The 16,811-nt window shown below is 40.8% G+C and overlaps 2 protein-coding genes across 5 annotated transcripts in view; both read left to right on the top strand.

Moving 5' to 3' along the window:
• The window catches only part of stx1a (syntaxin 1A (brain)), a 60,005-nt gene extending 56,842 nt beyond the window's left edge, over window positions 1-3,163 (top strand). The window contains exons 8-10 of one of the 4 annotated variants that reach the window (XR_004025395.1): window positions 1-51; window positions 445-1,407; window positions 1,852-1,889. The exon at window positions 1-51 is cut by the window's left edge and continues 87 nt beyond it. Coding sequence is in view for 3 of the 4 variants with exons in the window: in XM_030778589.1 (XP_030634449.1) it covers window positions 1-51; window positions 1,852-1,962; window positions 3,008-3,085 (240 nt within the window). In the remaining variant the exon portion in view is untranslated. Of the gene's footprint in view, window positions 52-444; window positions 1,408-1,851; window positions 1,963-3,007 lie in introns of those variants that run through there. The other 3 variants (XM_030778589.1, XM_030778590.1, XM_030778591.1) reach the window with 3 other exon arrangements.
• A 3,595-nt stretch (window positions 3,164-6,758) lies between these two features.
• rabgef1l (RAB guanine nucleotide exchange factor (GEF) 1, like) lies at window positions 6,759-15,209 on the top strand. Its single transcript, XM_030778588.1, has 9 exons — window positions 6,759-6,846; window positions 7,612-7,808; window positions 8,059-8,231; window positions 10,112-10,287; window positions 10,600-10,681; window positions 11,113-11,245; window positions 11,359-11,450; window positions 13,462-13,718; window positions 14,302-15,209. Exons 2-9 carry the CDS (start codon window positions 7,630-7,632, stop codon window positions 14,722-14,724), a joined length of 1,515 nt encoding a protein of 504 aa, XP_030634448.1. The 5' UTR covers window positions 6,759-6,846; window positions 7,612-7,629; the 3' UTR covers window positions 14,725-15,209.
• Window positions 15,210-16,811: the final 1,602 nt, after the last annotated feature.

The raw sequence follows: 16,811 nt of genomic DNA, 5'->3' as shown, positions 1-16,811 counted from the left end.
CGTGAGCTCCACGACATGTTTATGGATATGGCCATGCTGGTGGAGAGCCAGGTGAGACCTCTGGAGTGTCACCCACCATCCACACACGTCCGCTGAGTTTTACAACTCCATTTCCCAGGATCCTCACATCTCCAAAACTCCATTTCCCAGGATCCTCACATCTCTAAAACTCCATTTCCCAGGATCCTCGCATCTTTAAAACTCCATTTCCCAGGATCCTCACATCTTCACTTGGGCCCCCACATCGGTCTCATTTACCTTCCACCATCCCTGAGTGTTGGATAAATCCTTCCTTATCCCCCCCTCTCTCCTAACAGCGCCACTGAGCTCCAAACCTATTTAATTTTTCCAATAACCAGCCATGCCATCACTGAGATTAACACACCCATCCACCATTCTCTCTCCCCTCTCACCTCTGTTGGGCTTTACGCTCTCCCTCACTAGCTACAGGGCTCTGTGCCCTAGCCACTCTTTCCACTAACAGATGGGCTCACAGTAGGAGAGGGATTTGTCACACAGCTACCTCATCGCCATGGCAGCGCACGTACACGTACACTCACAGACACACACACACACACAGACGCACACATAGACACACGCGTGCGCGCGCACACAAACAGACACGCATACACGCTAAGAGATTGCACTTGCTAACTCATGTCTGTACACACATGCTGAATCACTCAGGTAAACATGACAGAGTGTCTGAAAGTTACTGAAAAATATTTTACCTTTCACAGAATGCATTTTCAGTGGTGATAAACTAGTAAATTACAATCCTGAGCATAGATTATAATGCACGTATACTTCATTTTTTTTTAATGTAAATTTGTTTCTATATGTGTGTATATGAATTGTATATATATTTATATATATGTGACATAGTTTGCTTGCTTATTTGTACAGAAAACTGCAAAACACATTTGAAATGCATATCTGAGTCAGTGAGACAAATTGAATGGATTTTATGTGTGAGTTGAGTCTGGACTGATTTTGAAAGGGTTCTCTTGGGAGATGATCATGAATAAGGTGCATGAATTATTCAGAGGAGTAAATGTGAGAAATCTTCTCATAGAGTGAGAGTATATTAACACGAATTCATTTGATTTAATAATTAATCTGACTAACCCCACATTCTTCATTAATGAATCCTGAGCACTCCACAGTGTCCATGTTTCGCTTGGCCTTTTTCTGCATTCTCTCTGCCTCTCTCCTTTTTTGTCTATCTCGCTCCTTTTCTTTTTCCTATTTCTGTTTCTCCCCACTGCACTCTGCCTTTTCCTCCGTCCCTTCTACCTCTCTCTCTCTCTCTCTCTGTCTCTCTCTGTGCCTCTCTCGCTTTCTCTCTCACTATAACAGGCTCTTTGCAGTTTGCAGTGAATTTGAGGTCAGCACTAATCTCCCAAGGTAATTTGCCCAGAAATCCTCACCTGTCTCATGCATGCCTCTATATTGAAATGGAAATGCATGTGTGTGCGTGTGCATGTGTGTGTGTATGCGTGTGCATGTGTGTGTGTATGCGTGTGTGTGTGTGTGTGTTTGTGTGTGTGTGTGTGTGTGTGTGCCAATGTGCAAGTGCATGTGTACTTGTCCGTGTGTGTGTATATTTTTTGTATGTGTGTTTCAGTGTGTGTGTGTTTGCATGCGCGTGTGTGTGTATGTGTGTTCATGGCAGTTATCTAATTGTAGTTAACTCATTAAAGTTTTATGCACACATTAAGAACTGAAAAGAACTCTCGAAATTGGTTTTAAGGAGAAACAAGAGAAATTAGAGTCTAAACGACCAATTAGTTAACAATGCTGATTAATAATATATGAATTGGTTCATTATTTACCATCTTTTCCCTGTAGGGGGAGCTGGTGAACAACATTGAGAAGAATGTGCGCAGTGCTCAGGACTATGTTGAGACAGCCAAAGAACAGACCAAAGCCGCCATCAAAGTGCGAAAGACCAACCGGAGGGTGAGTGACAATGCAGCCAGTCCACGAACCCTCTCTCAAATCACTCTTTCTCTCTCTTTGTCCCCCCCTCCCCTCCACCCTACCCCTGCGTCGTCTTCCCTTTCTCTATCAACTGTCCGTCTCTCCCTGTTTTCCATCCCTCTCTCCTGCCCCCCTCTACGCCCCCCCGTTTCCCTCTGTGTGTGTGTGCATGTGTGTGTGTGTGTGTGTGTGCGCGCGCGTGTGTGTGGTGGTCAGGGGGAAATGATTGACCGTATAGAGTATAATGTGGAGCATTCTGTGGATTACGTGGAAAGAGCAGTGTCAGACACCAAGAAGGCTGTTAAATACCAGAGCAAAGCACGGAGGGTGAGTCAGCAACAGCAGATCCCAGACCAGCTCGTCGGTAGCTCGCATGGCCGCTGACCGAACCTCTCCGTCTCGTGTTTTCGTCATCTCTCTCCGTCTCTTCCTGTGATGTGGCATGATCGTGGCAAGACCTTACTTTTGTTGTGTTTTGTGCTCTCTCTATTTGGAGTTGGGTTGGTGACAGAGTTAGGAAGCATTCCCATACGTATGACCGGAATAATGACTTGGAGAATGTAGTTACTGCCTCGTGTGAAATGCAATCTGCAAGTCCGTCCCTCGTAATACGTCTATAGTGCCTTATGGCCTTTCTGGCATAATTAGAAATCAACTAATTCATATTCCAAGATATATTATTAATCAGACATCCCCATTTGTCTGTTATAAGAATAGTACTTGCCAATAGGTTAGCAGAGGCTGTGTGAATTATAGAAATTTGACTCCTGGCTCCTTCTCGGCTGATGTATGGAGCTTTGGATTACGGTCTGTTAAAAGCTTGGTATTTTCCATACCATAGGTCAGGACATATTTAGCTTTGTTATAATCCAGTGAAGCAAGATTGCAGCACATGTCTGGGCTGACTCAGAGGTTTATGAAATTCAGTTAAGGTCAAATCATTGTAATAAAATAATACAGTGCCTTTCAACTAAAGTTTTCCTCCCAATCTGTCCTTCACACCCTCTCCATTTCCCCTCCACAGAAGTTAATCCTGATTGGCGTATGTGTGGCAATCTGTCTGGTCATCCTTATCATCTCATTGGCTGTTGGTCTCAGCTAACCAGAGACTCCTCCACTAACTGAATGGACCCCCAGACATGGGTCTTCACAGCTATACCCAAGAGTACTGAAAAAAAACGAGAAAGTGTGCATATATATATATATATATATATATATATATGATGTTTAATGACTGGGCATTGTGCTCATTTGAACCTAAGACAGAGAAGACTCAGTGTGTTTCAGTCTGAAAACCCAGAAGGTTTTGTGTACATTGGCAATGAGTGGAATTCCCATGGTGATGAATATGGACCTACTATGAAATTAACCACAAAGACCAAATTCAAATGACAAAACTGCCTCCATAATGCTTGCATATCCTATCACTGGGTGAAACTTAGCTATGCACTACATGACACCGTAAGGTAATGAAGGGGATTTGCTACCTACCTCAACTGCTTTCCTAACCCTGCAGTGATAAGTGAATACGTTTAACGTTTTGCCTGCTCTTTGTGCATGGGCCGCATGTGAATGTTTTACATGTGTGTGAAACAGTGGCTTTTGTCTTCTGTGAAGATACTGTTTTCCTACTATTCTATTTAATAGAAGAGTGTTCTGTTGTTGTAAATGTGTTTTCTTTGCTTATAAATGATGGATATCAAGACAGTGAAAAGGCACATTGCCCAACATTACACTCCATAATATCTGCATTCTGCTGCCCCTTTGTGGCATAAACTGGGTAGCACTGGAACCCCCCCCCCCCCCCCCCCCCAGCAGCATGTTGAATCTAACCAAGCACTTACTGTTTAGTAAACCCTGTGTGTCTTTTATCCAGGACTCAGTTTTCAATCTTAGTTGCATGAATCTGTCCCAATACACTTGTACTGTCCCCCATGTATGCACCCCTTTGAAGACAAACTTGATGGAAATACTATGATTTTAAAAAAAATGAAACTATGTTTTTTAGAGATATCTCTGTGATGAGGCAAGTCATGGGCCTGTGTAAGCGAATTGGGACAGTGTAAATTCAAACACTAAACCTCTGCATCTACAGAAAAGCTGATTGTCAGTCATATGTGTTGATGGGAACTGGGGTCAATCCCATTTCAGTGAAACATTATTAAACTGCTAGACTGGATTCTGAATAGGGGCTGTGTGTTTTTTTTTTTTTTTAAGTTTGTTTTCCTCCAATTTCTTGTGTTTTTTGTGCTTAAATTGAATTGACCCCGAGTCCCCCAATGATGTGTTTGACCAAAGAACTGTCGTGATGTGTCGTGTACTGTTTTGACAATGTTACTGCATGTCAGTGGCAGCAAATCCAGAATTCAGCGTGTAAAAAAAATTAACTCTTTTCTCCTTCTCTTTTCACGCTGCCTGGAATGATTTTTGTTTATTTTTTTATCATATGTGACATGCAGAAGAAAATCATGATAATTATTTGTTGTGTGATACTTGGAATCGTTATTGCTTCCACTGTGGGTGGTGTGTTAGCCTAAAACACGCGCCTGAAATATCACGGCACCATTCACAGGCATCTATGAACACACACACACACACACACACACAAACACATACACACATACACACATGCACATAAGGGATCACTTTAAAAAGCTTAAACACACGGTGCTGGTTTCATACAGCACAAAGTGCGTTGCATATGATCAGACACAAATGACACACATGTGGACAGGGAAAAGGACAACTTGATTTTTTTTGTTTGTTTGTTTGTTTTGGGGTTTTTTTTTCGCATGAGTCTTTATTTTGTAAATGTGCGGTTCTGCAATGTGTTTACCTGTGTGTTGAGTGTCGTAGTATGAAAAAAAAAAAAGTTTTTAAAATGTTTTTAAATGGATTCGATTCATCATTGACACGGAGGTTACAGAGGTAAAATGAAAAAAAATAGAAAAAAAGACTTGAGTCATACAGACAAACTGACATACCTCCTGAACTGTACCATTAGTATAGGCTGTTGTTAACCCTTTCACACAAGGTATTGGAAACAGCCACAACATGCTCACACATATTAAATACAATACATATTATATTTGTTTTTTCCATTCTGGTGTTAAATGAAACAAGATGACCCTATCCAGGTTACTGTCCTTGAAAGGTGTTAAATCAGTCGTTTAATCTTTCATGCTGAAGAAAGGGTTAATATCAGTTGCTCCACTACTCGTAATTACGTTTTCAGAATAAAGAGGCCTCATGTTAATATCTTTGTGTATGACTGCAGTTGTACATAGTAATTACAATGTGTGCGAAGATGGATCAACCCCAGAGGTGGAGAGCTTTGGTTGTTAAGACAGAATGAGCAGCCTTGGTTACCAAGCCACCTGCATGTGACTCATGGACGACGCCATACACCTCCTAAAAAAAAAATTCATCTGCATGTTTCTCCTCCCCATGGGGAGGAGAAAAAAGAAAAAAAAAAGACTTTTTGATTTCACCATGTCGTTATGACATCACCTCTCCGCCTGTTAACTTGGCTTCAAATTTCTGGGCAGGCGTTTGGATGTCAGTCAGTCAGTATTCTTACATGGTGTTGTCATGGAAGCGTTTCTTGCTGCTGATTCATTGGCGGTGGTTCTGTATCCCATCCTGCCTTACTTACGTACTGCTACGTTATCTTGCGTATGTGTGTTTGCGTGTGGGGTTTTGTTTTGTTTGTTTGTTTGTTTTGTTTTTTTTGTTTTGTTTTTATCGTGCGTGTATGTGTGTATGTGAACTGCATGAGTGGTTGTGTGCATGCTCAGTGAAGGAGCGTCTGTGCGTGTGTTTCGTGTGCGTGTGAATGCTTGTTGTAATCCCTGTAATATGCCACTTGTGTCTTTGTTTGATAGAAAGTGTACATTACTATCTTACTGAGGTGATCTAGAGTTTCCCCTGTACACACACACTGCCGTTGAGAAGACAATACTGTATGTGATGTGGCAATGGAGTCTATATGGTTGGTGGAACTGTTCTGTGACCCTTGTTTTTTCCCTGTTTATTTTTTATTACAGGCTTTAAAAAGAAATCCAGTACATTATCCACGATGCTATTCTTATGTACGATCTGTGTGTGATTACATTGAACTTTTGCAGAGAGTGACGTGGACTTCACACAGTTGAGAGATTTGCATATTTAATTACCCAAAAACAGTTTGCTGGGTGTAGTGATGAAACAAGGACAAAACAACCAAGTTGCCTGTTCATGTCACTGCCTCTGCATTGTAACTGAATGTCTTATTTGTTTTCTGTTTTGTTTTATTTTTTAAGTAAAGCTTGTCTGGGGAAAAAATCTGTGGTCTTCTGTCCTAATGTACATATGCTATGCGGTGTCATTTTCACTACTTTTGCCAACGTAAATTGGCAAGGTATTTTGTGAGTAAAGATCAGACTGATAAAAACGTTGTTTCAGCATTACACGATTCTTTTTTTCACATCATATTCCGACATGGCGTTGTTAAAGAGCATTATATTCAAAAGCGCATTGAAGTATACAGATTTTGTGAGTGCGTCCGAGATATTAAGGTCTGAACTGACCGTGCATTTGATCGCCTTAACGTCTACTGCGTAGCCGCTAGATGACAACATCCACTAAATATCTAATAAACTGAGCAGCGTTCAAGTGAACTTTTTCAGCTCTTATTGGCCTCCGAACCGCTAGGTGGTAGTAAAGTGGAATTGTGGAAAATTCTGATACACAGCCACAAGGTGAAAACAGAAGAAGGTGGCTAGCAGACGCCAGTTAAACAAGTGGGTAAACAGTCAACACTGGGAGTGTCAACATACCAGTTAAGTCAATGTCGTTGAAGAAGACGAGTTTACGACAACCGAGGTAATCGTCACCTGTTAATAAATAAAAGTGTGCGTTCATTCTAAGGTGAATTCGTTTGCCCACAGATGGGTAAAGGTCACCATGTATTCCCCAAATATTCAGTGGCTTGACAGCTGATAGCAAGTTGCTAAGCTAGCTAATCGTGCTAACTAATGTAAGTTTTCTTCCTTCCATTGTGGGTTGGTCAATAGAGCTATACTAATTAAGTTAAATAGTTTATTGATCAAATATTAAATGTAAACTAGATTATCTGATTATGCTGATGAACAGATTATTTGGCCTAATATTATGCACTTATTACTGTTACCGTAGCTCACAAGCTAACACAAATATTCTAACATATAGTTAGCCAACTATAAGTTAGGAGTATGTCCGCCGGCAAAGTTTATCTTCCTAATGACAACATATAACCATGATTTTGGAACTATATAATCATAGTTAAATAATGGAACCTCTTTATGGTATGCCAGTTAGCTGATGACATATTATGCTTGGAACAAGCTAGAATCTACCATTTGTCACCTCTGTGAAGGTGTGTCTATGATCCCTAGTACGACTTACTTTTACCCACACTGTTTGCATAAATTACTGAAAAAATTGTATGAATCAGCAAATTGAACGTTTGCTTTGGTGGTAGTGTAAGTCACTGAAAGGGAACACAGTGCCTTGTAGAGCATCCTTTGTGAATTCTACACTGCTGTCTATAGTTATGGCCCCAAATAGAAACTCCATGTTCATTCATTTTTTCCTCAATACCCTATTCAGATCTCAGACTAACAAGGCATGAGCTCACATACGCAACGCAGGGGGATCCATGTGGATCAGGCAGAACTGCTCTGTCGGAAAGGATGTGGTTACTATGGAAACGCAGCCTGGCAAGGCCTGTGTTCCAAATGCTGGCGGGAGGAGAATCAGCCATCTCATATGAAGCAGATCCAGGAAGACAGGAAACTGGCAGAGAGGTAAGGGAGGAGGAATAGCTTGGCTCGGAGGAGAAAACCGGTCCTAGTAAAGAGGCTAAAAGGGGTCAAACTGAGGGATTGACTTAGGGAGAGCTGTAACACGAGGCTTTTTTTTTTCTCTTTCATAATCCCATCCAATGTATGGCAGTGTTTGAAGTCTTCGCTCTTTTTCGGTATTTTTTTATAAGGTTAGTGCAGTGTGAGAAGATGTTGGCCTTTAAATTCTGTGGTTCTACTCATTTCTTTTCAGGCTGCAAAGAGAGGAAGAAGAAGCTTATGCAAGTATCCAACAGGGAGCACACTCTCAACTCTCCAGTTCCCTCTTTGGCAAGTCTGATGAGAAGAGGACCAACCAGATAACACGAAGGGTCCCAACAGTTAAAAAGCTTTTCTCTCCATCTTCTAAGACAACCCCTAAAAAAGGTGAGTGATAACTCACCCCAGAACTTACAGTGACCTAAACATACAGAAAGACACATCTGGAACTGATAATACCAGCAGTAGTTTAGGAATTCAAATATTCTGACTCCTTTTAAAGTTTAAATGCCAGTGTGTCCAAAAACAGTTAAAAACAACATAGGAACAAACAAATAATATTTGAATGTATTTGCAATCAAGCAAGAAATTTGAAAAAAAAAAAATCGAATTAAATTAGTTTGATTACAAGCAGTCTGAACAGGCATCACGGTTTTTGTCCATGGCACTAGACTTGAAACATTGCCAAATGTTTAAATGTGTCCTCCAGTAAAATGAGAAAAAAAAAAGATTAAATAAACTCAGTACATGTGGAAAGTGTATGATCAATATGTTTATGATAAGTTTATGATCAGTATATGATCACGGTATTTTTTTTCCATATTGATCAATATCAATATTTATCACGATATATAATTTGTCTTGGTTTGCACCGAGCGACGACATATTTTGTAGACCGTCTTAATCTGCGCTTCGTCGCTTTCAAGATATCCAAACCACTTCCATATAATTGACGTCGCGTTACCTTTTTTTGTCAACAATTTCCTCAGCTTTGGAGGACAACGCAAGTTCACTTTTGCCGTCGCTTTCGTGCCCCTCGCCGGTTCCGATCATTTTTTCCACGTTTCCAGAGCTTTCTTCACCGCCGGTAGCTCAAACAATGCTTTGTGGTTGGGAAATGGGCGTGTACTTTGACGTGCAAGCCAAAAACTCCAGACTGACTGGCAATTGTTGCGTTTATTTCTGCTTTATGATAGGCTGTTAGATCTATCTATATCGAGTAAAAATGTCCGAAACTTGTCATCGTTTTATCGCCCAGACTCACTCTGATTGTTCTCAAAGGATTTGTACAGGTGAAGATAGGCATTCATGTGGCATTATTTTGTAAAAATATACAAACAAACCAAAAACTTTTAAGAAATACTTAAACATGAAGCTGCAGCGTGGAGTATATTTTCATTAACCTTAAACTTCAACCTTTTCTGTCATAACGGAAAAAACAGCAGTAATGTAACAGCCAGTTTCAGGAAATGAACAGGAAATAGTGTTATCAGTGTGCTCTATGTTATGTTTTTCAGATAACCTGCTAAAAAGTGCACATTTCAACATTCAATTCTGCGCTTATCCCTAATCTGCAACCATAGCGTCTGTAACTGATTTAGGATTTTGTTTTGCCTCATAATATATTTGGTCAATGGGAAAACCCCCTTCCAAACTATTTGTCAAATATTTGTGCAGTTTGTACTTTCATTAATGAGTCGATTCAAAGTTGATTGATAGTTCCTCCTCACTATAAAAAGAAACATCAGTTCCCCTCATGTGTTTCCCAGTGTCAGCATTTTAACGTATGTCCAGTTCTATTGCTGGGTACTCTCAGTTCTTGATATGCGAAATTAGTGTCTTTGGTGAAATGTGTAGGCCTAGCGTTCTAACAAAAAGTAGCCTCGCCTAGAAAGTAAGTGTGAAAGTGTGTGAGAGAATGTGTGAGAGAGAGAGAGAGTGTGTGCATGTGTGTGTGTGTGTGTGTGTACTTGTGAAGCAGTTTGGAGAGCAGAGGGAGGTATTTGGAACTTGTTGGGTTTAGGGGTTTGGAAAAGAGGGAGCCCAAATATATATACCAAAATCTGATGAAAATATAACAGCTGTGTTGGCCTTACTCAAGACCCATTTGTAATGTTTAACAAATTCTACACCTCCTCCACTATCTGAATATTTACCTAAGCAATGCATGTTCTTATGTGCACAAAAAGGGGGGGGGGGGATAATAACTGTCAAAGAATAAAGATTGAGAGACCATTGGACCAAATCCTATATTTCTCCTTGTTCAGATGTCACGGGGCCTGAGGTACAGACCAGCCCTAGCTCCTCCAGCAGTCATCAACCCGCTGTGGAGACTGATCGAGCCACCAGGGACTTCATTGACTTCCTTAGGACTCTTCACAAGCCTGGACGAGAGATCTTTAAGCAGAGCAGAGCCTTCACAGAGAGCATGGTCTACAAGAGGGTGAGCGTTCCACAGGCTTACCATGAACCACCTAGTACAATGGGAGATTCTTTTTTGTTCCAGTAATAGAATTAAAGGAAATGGTTATGCTTCCTTAAACTATAAGTATATATATATATATATATATTTCCCTGTGTAAGTTCAGTCATAAGTCTGTTGTCAGAAAGCAACTTTTAGTAATTAATCTAATTTGATCTGTGAAAACTTAGTGGCGTTATGAAGTCTAGAATTTGAGTGACTACTACCAGCAAATTAAGAGCTTGCTTTGTGTGTGTGTGTGTGTGTGTGTGTGTGTGTGTGTGTGTCCTTTAGGGCCTTGGAGCACAGGAAATCTCTGAGCGTGTGCAGGATTTTTATCAGAACCTGTCTGACAACTTGCAAACTGTGTTCAAAGGTATTACAGAGTTCTGAGTGACAAGAATTTTACTTTGTTCATTATTTATAAACCTAGAGGGTTTTTTTCCTTTCATGTTGTAAAAGACATATGAAGCAATTGTTATTTGTGTTGTGCAAGATGGATCATGTGTTCTGACGGTAAAATTTCGCAAAAAAATGTGATTCAGCATTTCACCAGCACGTGAAACAGCGATGTTTACATCCTTGGAATTTAGCCAGGCTGTTTCTTTTTTTTTACCTTTTGATTGTGCTAATATGTATATGTACCATATTAAGTGATCCAGAGGATATTTCATCTGCCATATGAAATAATATTTTATTTATATCTGTCGTGCTCATTTCTGTCATTCCTGATTGTTGGGATGTCCCTTAATCTGTCAGAGAAAATGATCTTAATGATTTAACCATTGTCATGCTGTGTTTCCTCAGGGTCTCCAGAGCAAGTGGAGACTGTTATGGATGAGGTGGAGAAATACGTCACGACGCGCCTGTACGAGGGGGTCTTCTGCCCGGATTCTACAAACGATGAGAAAGAAGACCTGGCCATCCAGAAGAGAATCAGGTTGGTTTTATGGCGTCAAGGGATAATTTTGTGACACGTTTTTTGGTTAATGCTGACGTAAATCCGTTTTAGATAAGAGAATTTGATGTGTGTGTGTGTGTGTGTGTGTCTAGAGAATTACACTGGGTGACTACTGAGATGTTGTGTGCTCCTGTGAATGCAGAGCTGCCCAAGGTGTCAGACAGTGTGGAGAAGGCCGTCACAGGTGAGGCAGATATACTTTTTATGACAGGATAATGTAAACACCGCATGCAAAGCTCCTGGTCATATAACTGACTATGGAAACTCGATTGTCTGTCTTAGCACTGCAGACCTGGGGGGAAAATATGGCTGGTGTATTAGAATTACCGACTGTCTTCCTAAAAGCCTGGACTTGGTTCTTTCCTTTGTATTCACTTGCACTAAAGTTACTAAAATTCCTTCAGGACTCAAAGTATGGGAGAGTACATTACATGAATGCCTTACAGGGACCATGCCATGGTTTCCCTTATGTAGCAAAATGAGATAGGCAAATCACATGGAAAAGCAGGACTGAAGCATACAGGAGTAGGACCAATCATTCAAATACGGACAATACTTAGGCTAATGAGTTGTCCCAGGTCTGTTACTTTATTAATAATATTGGACACATTAGGCATGTACACTCAAAAAAATTAATTCTTGGATGTACTTAACCCAGTTATGTCAATAGGTTCCACGTAAATGAGTTGAGTAGCATCCAAATAGTATTATTTAGTAAAAACAACTAAAGTGGCTTAAATTAATCTAACACTACAGAGTTAAGTAATGATTAAAACATTTTGTTAGTTTGGATTAAAGTAATATTCTCACACAGAGCTTAAGTATTATGATTGGTTTCAATTTAAATGGCATTTTTAAGTTCAACTAAACTGATGTGCTTGCTTTCAAGTAAAACAAACATGTTGGTTTCTCTGAGCAAAATTTATTCAAAGTTTGTTTAACGTTTTGCTCATAAGTCTCTTGACACAGTATCAGCCTGTGGCCTCTGGTAATAAATGACGATTTTATTGTTCATCTGCCCGCTTAGACGCAAAAATCCCACACCACGAGAACTGGATATCTTAAATCTATGAGAGAATACAAAGTTGTGTTTTCAAAATTGGCGAGATTCTGACTTGGAGGCGTTCAGTCATTATCTCACAAATGGTAGCTTCGGACCATTGGCTTGTCAGCCAAGCGCTGCACCTAATGCAAAATAGTTGTGATGATGACTGCAGTGACTGTTCTCTTTTTTAAAAACTCTTTTCAGCTGCTGTGGAAAGTTTGCTAGATCGAATGTAAGCGGAGGCACCCCATAATGCACCGCGGCGTTGACGTCGGATGTTGGAACTCAACAGTTTAAGTTATAGTGACTTAATAATCTGGAGATCATGTTACTTAATCCAAAAGTGCTTTGAAATGAATCAAACGTTTTTAGTTTACATAACTCAAAATTGGATTACATGTTGTAACAACTTAAAAATGTTACGACAGTATAACTTATAAGGACATTTTAAGTTTACACAGCTGAATAGAACTGAGTTAATTGAACGTCCCGTAATACAGTGTGGACAACTTGTTCAGGTTTCCACAGGCAGTAAACTAATCTTAAAAGTACTGGTTTATTAGTTCTGCTCTAAGTCAATCACCTCGGTTACAACCTACTGACAAGGCCCAAGTTTAAAGTATTATCTTGACGTGAAGTGCAAAATTTATATACAAGCTAAAAGGGTACAATTCTATTTATCTGTCAAATGAGTTAACAAAATGTCAATACTGAAAAAAACATTAGTATGCTAAAATACAGCTAAATATTTCCCCCTTTTTTTCCAAGGACATCTTGATCTTGTTCTCTCTTGGTGGGAGGTTTGAGAAGGGTCAGTCGCTTTCGCTTGCATGTTCACGCATGCGCGAAAGTACAAAAAGTGCAACTGGACAATATTTACGCGCTTAACAAGAATGCAATTAAAAACAGCACAGCGCGGTTTCACTGACCTAACATAAGCAAGCTTAGTCAATTCGATGCTAGACTTTTTTACGCTACTTCAACCAAACAGTCTCTTTTCTTTGACAAACATGAATGAATTGATTCATTTCAATTTCATTTTCCCGAAGACCTGACATTTCTTTTTTTTTTTGAGTGTACGCTGTTATTCTGCGCTTAAATATCAGTTGGAGGTGCTAACAATACAAAAAAACTCCTCTTTTCCCTCCAGAGATTATCGAGATGGACGCCAAGCGGGTGCCCAAAGATAAGCTTGGCTGTATCACCAGATGCAGTAAGCACATCTTCAGTGCCATCAAGACCAGCAAGAGCGAGGCGGCCTCGGCCGACGACTTCCTCCCCACCCTCATCCACATCGTCCTGAGGGCCAATCCACCCAGACTGCGCTCCAACATCCAGTACATCACCCGCTTCTGTATCCCCAGCAGGCTCATGAGCGGAGAGGACGGCTACTACTTCACCAATCTGGTAAGAGTCCACTTCATTCATTTCTCCATCTCATCATTTCACTTCTGACTCAGGGTGGACTTTCACGGTGTGTGTTCGGCACATGTCGCGAACATCAGAAGATCTCTTTCTGGTGGACGCGCGGTCAAAATGATCATCGACAATCAAAATGGGAGACTTGAGGGATTTGGTTCTGCTTTGCTTTTGAGGAGTGTGTACTTGTTATGAATGGGGAAAAAAAAGGAGAAATGGACAATGCTTTGGAAGTATTAATAGTTTTAGATCTTTCCGGCTCGACGTGTAGCATTTTAGCATCGTAGCATTTTAGTTCAGTCTCTTTCATAGCGCTTAAGCTTATTCTCTTGGTTTTTCCTCCCAGCGGTAAATATGTGGTTAACGTGTAAGGCTGAAAGGGTGTAACAGTGAGTGCGCACTGTGTGTCTGTTATAAGCATATAGTTCTGCAGACCGATACAGGAACAATATGGTCATCACACTTTTAAAAGTGACTGACAGAACAAGATACGCTGGCACGCAGAAAGCCCTCGATGCAAAAATCACGCGTGCGCCGTGTGTTTAACCCTTTCCCTGCCGTCTCCCTGCAGTGCTGCGCCGTGACCTTCATTGAGAAGCTGAACGCACAGTCTCTGAACCTGAGCAGCGAGGACTTTGAGCTCTACATGTCGGGCCAGGTGTCTCCTCAGAGACCACACGGCTCCGGGGGGTCGCCTCGCAGCGCTCTACAAGCCGAACCCTCCACCAGGGGCGACGCTTCGGTCGCACAGCTCAGCCAGAGGATGGACTTGCTTAGCGGGCTGGGCGTCCGACAGGACCGCGTCTTGGAGGGGGCGCGCAGACTGGAGGCCGACCTCATTGAGTGGACCGACGGGGTGGAACATTCGGTGCAGGACGTGCTGGAGAAGTTACCCTTGGAGACGAGGCCCGACGCTACCTCCGCCCTCGACTCTGACAACGTCGACAATGAAGGACTGCCCCCGCCGCTCCAGCCACAAGTGTTTGCTGGATAGTGCTCTTATTATGGTGCTTCGATATTTGACCCCTTAACCACCCGGTCCGCACTGACTCTCGTGCTGTAGACCCTGTTACTTTCGTCACGAATGGGTTTTTTTTAGATCTCTCCATCTGTCTCAGGTGATGAACCTTCCTATCTTGTCTTTCAGGTCAGTGGGAAAAAAAAAATATTTTGCACATATTACAATGTTATAGTCGAGCTCATTTCAGCTCATACATCACACGTTGTGGTAGAGCTGAGCTGTGCCTCTCCTGTTAACGGTGTCAGACGTTGAATGACTCCTCTAAAAACGCAAATAACAACAGGGAACTGAGAGAGGCACCTAGCTCTCCCACATCCAGTTCGTTCTACTTGTATTTATTTTAGAGCAAAAAAGACAGAGTAGATAATTAGCGTGCACTTTCAGTGGTACAACCTCTCAAGGAAATGGTGTAAAAAAACAAAAAAAAAAACAATCCATCAATCTCTTTATCTTAGTTTGGTGCCAATTTAATTTCATTATTTTTACTTATTACTTCCTAGCCATAAAAAGTCTTATTTTAGTAGGGTATGAATATTGATTAGCTTTCCTGTTTTCTATGCTCTTGTCTCTAATGTGGGACTTAAAATTACCAAAATGTTATGCTCTTATATGAATAGAGATGTTGTTAAAGGTTTTATTTATTGAAGTATTTAAATGATTTTATGAGCTGATGTGAGCTATCCAGAGTTGTATTAATTTTTTTAGTAACGTTATTTTGGTGAAGATAATTTGACTGTGGATTAAAACATCTAGAACTGCTTTCCAGGACATTGATTAAGATTAAGATTAAACTCAGTTGCGTCTTGGAAACTCTCCATGCAAAATACATTTCAGTCCAAGACCACTCTAAACCTTGTGTTAACAGATTAAGTGTCAGAAAATTGAATGATCCACTGTATGAAGGGCACAAACTTCATTGAAGATCTGTCGTAATATGGTGTGAATTTAATCTTTATTGTATGTTTAGAGATGAAGAATTTTTGGAACCATTTGGATTGCTAAGCACTGTGACCTTATATCCAAGTCCAAATCACTCCGCAACTGCTTGTAAATGTTATTTTTAATAATTGTAACATACACCATTGTTGGTGATTTGAAACACTACATGTACAAACGCAGTTTAGGCCATTCGTAAAGCTTTCATAATTGCTTCTCTAATAACACAACCAGCATCTAAGTACCGGCAGAGAGAGGTGCAAGGCCTCTGTCATCCGGGATGTTCGGGTGGCAAGGCCGAAAAGACGCTAGCCCCCCCACCGCAGAGACCTGGTTTCACATGCTAGTACTAGTGCTTCCGATTTGCCTGGTCGGACACACTTGACAGTGTTTTTCGGGTGGGAAGAAATGATCCTGCGAGTCCTGCTGATTGGCTAGTTAGTGGTGGACGAATCTGGAGAGCATAGAATGAAACTTGGCATGCGTTACGGTTTCCCAGAAAAGTCCTCCTTCGTCTGCTGAAAAGAAGCAGCCGGCAGTTCCACATTTAGTAAGGAAACTGTGTAAGCAATGAAGAATAAAGACATTAGGTAGTTGACTACCACAAAATTGGAAAAAAGAGAGATAAAAGGATTCTGTCGTCCATGTGTTAAAATGGCTTGCGTTTCATGCAACCATCTTATGAGCAAAGTGTTACCGCATTTTAAGTGCATCGTGATTGGTTTGTGCATGCGTGTTACAACCCATATGTATGTTAAGTTTTATTAGTGCAGCATTACCTGAATTGGTGATGGGTTTCAATAGGTTTTTTTTTTTTTTTTTGGTGGCAACATGTCTGTCCACAAATGGATTGCATTTCATGTATGCTAATTGAAATGCATTCAAATGAATTAATTCCCGAAAATAAAAATCTCTGTATAGAGCTCTGAGAACCCTTCGTTTTGCTGTTGTTATCTCCACTGCACGACATGTCACGTTTCTAGCGTTAAGTTTGCCTCTCATGAAGAGCTTCCAGGAATTGTGCGGAAACAGGATTGTCCGTAAGTCGTGCTTTCCTGAGGTTGCACAATCGAAAGTTAAAGAAAAGGGAAATCCTGTTCCTCTGCCAAAACTTAAAGGCTTCT

This window comes from Chanos chanos, chromosome 6, assembly GCF_902362185.1.
Source record: "Chanos chanos chromosome 6, fChaCha1.1, whole genome shotgun sequence".
Taxonomy (NCBI): Eukaryota; Metazoa; Chordata; class Actinopteri; order Gonorynchiformes; family Chanidae; genus Chanos; species Chanos chanos.
This window is presented reverse-complemented; position numbering and strand designations above follow the sequence as displayed.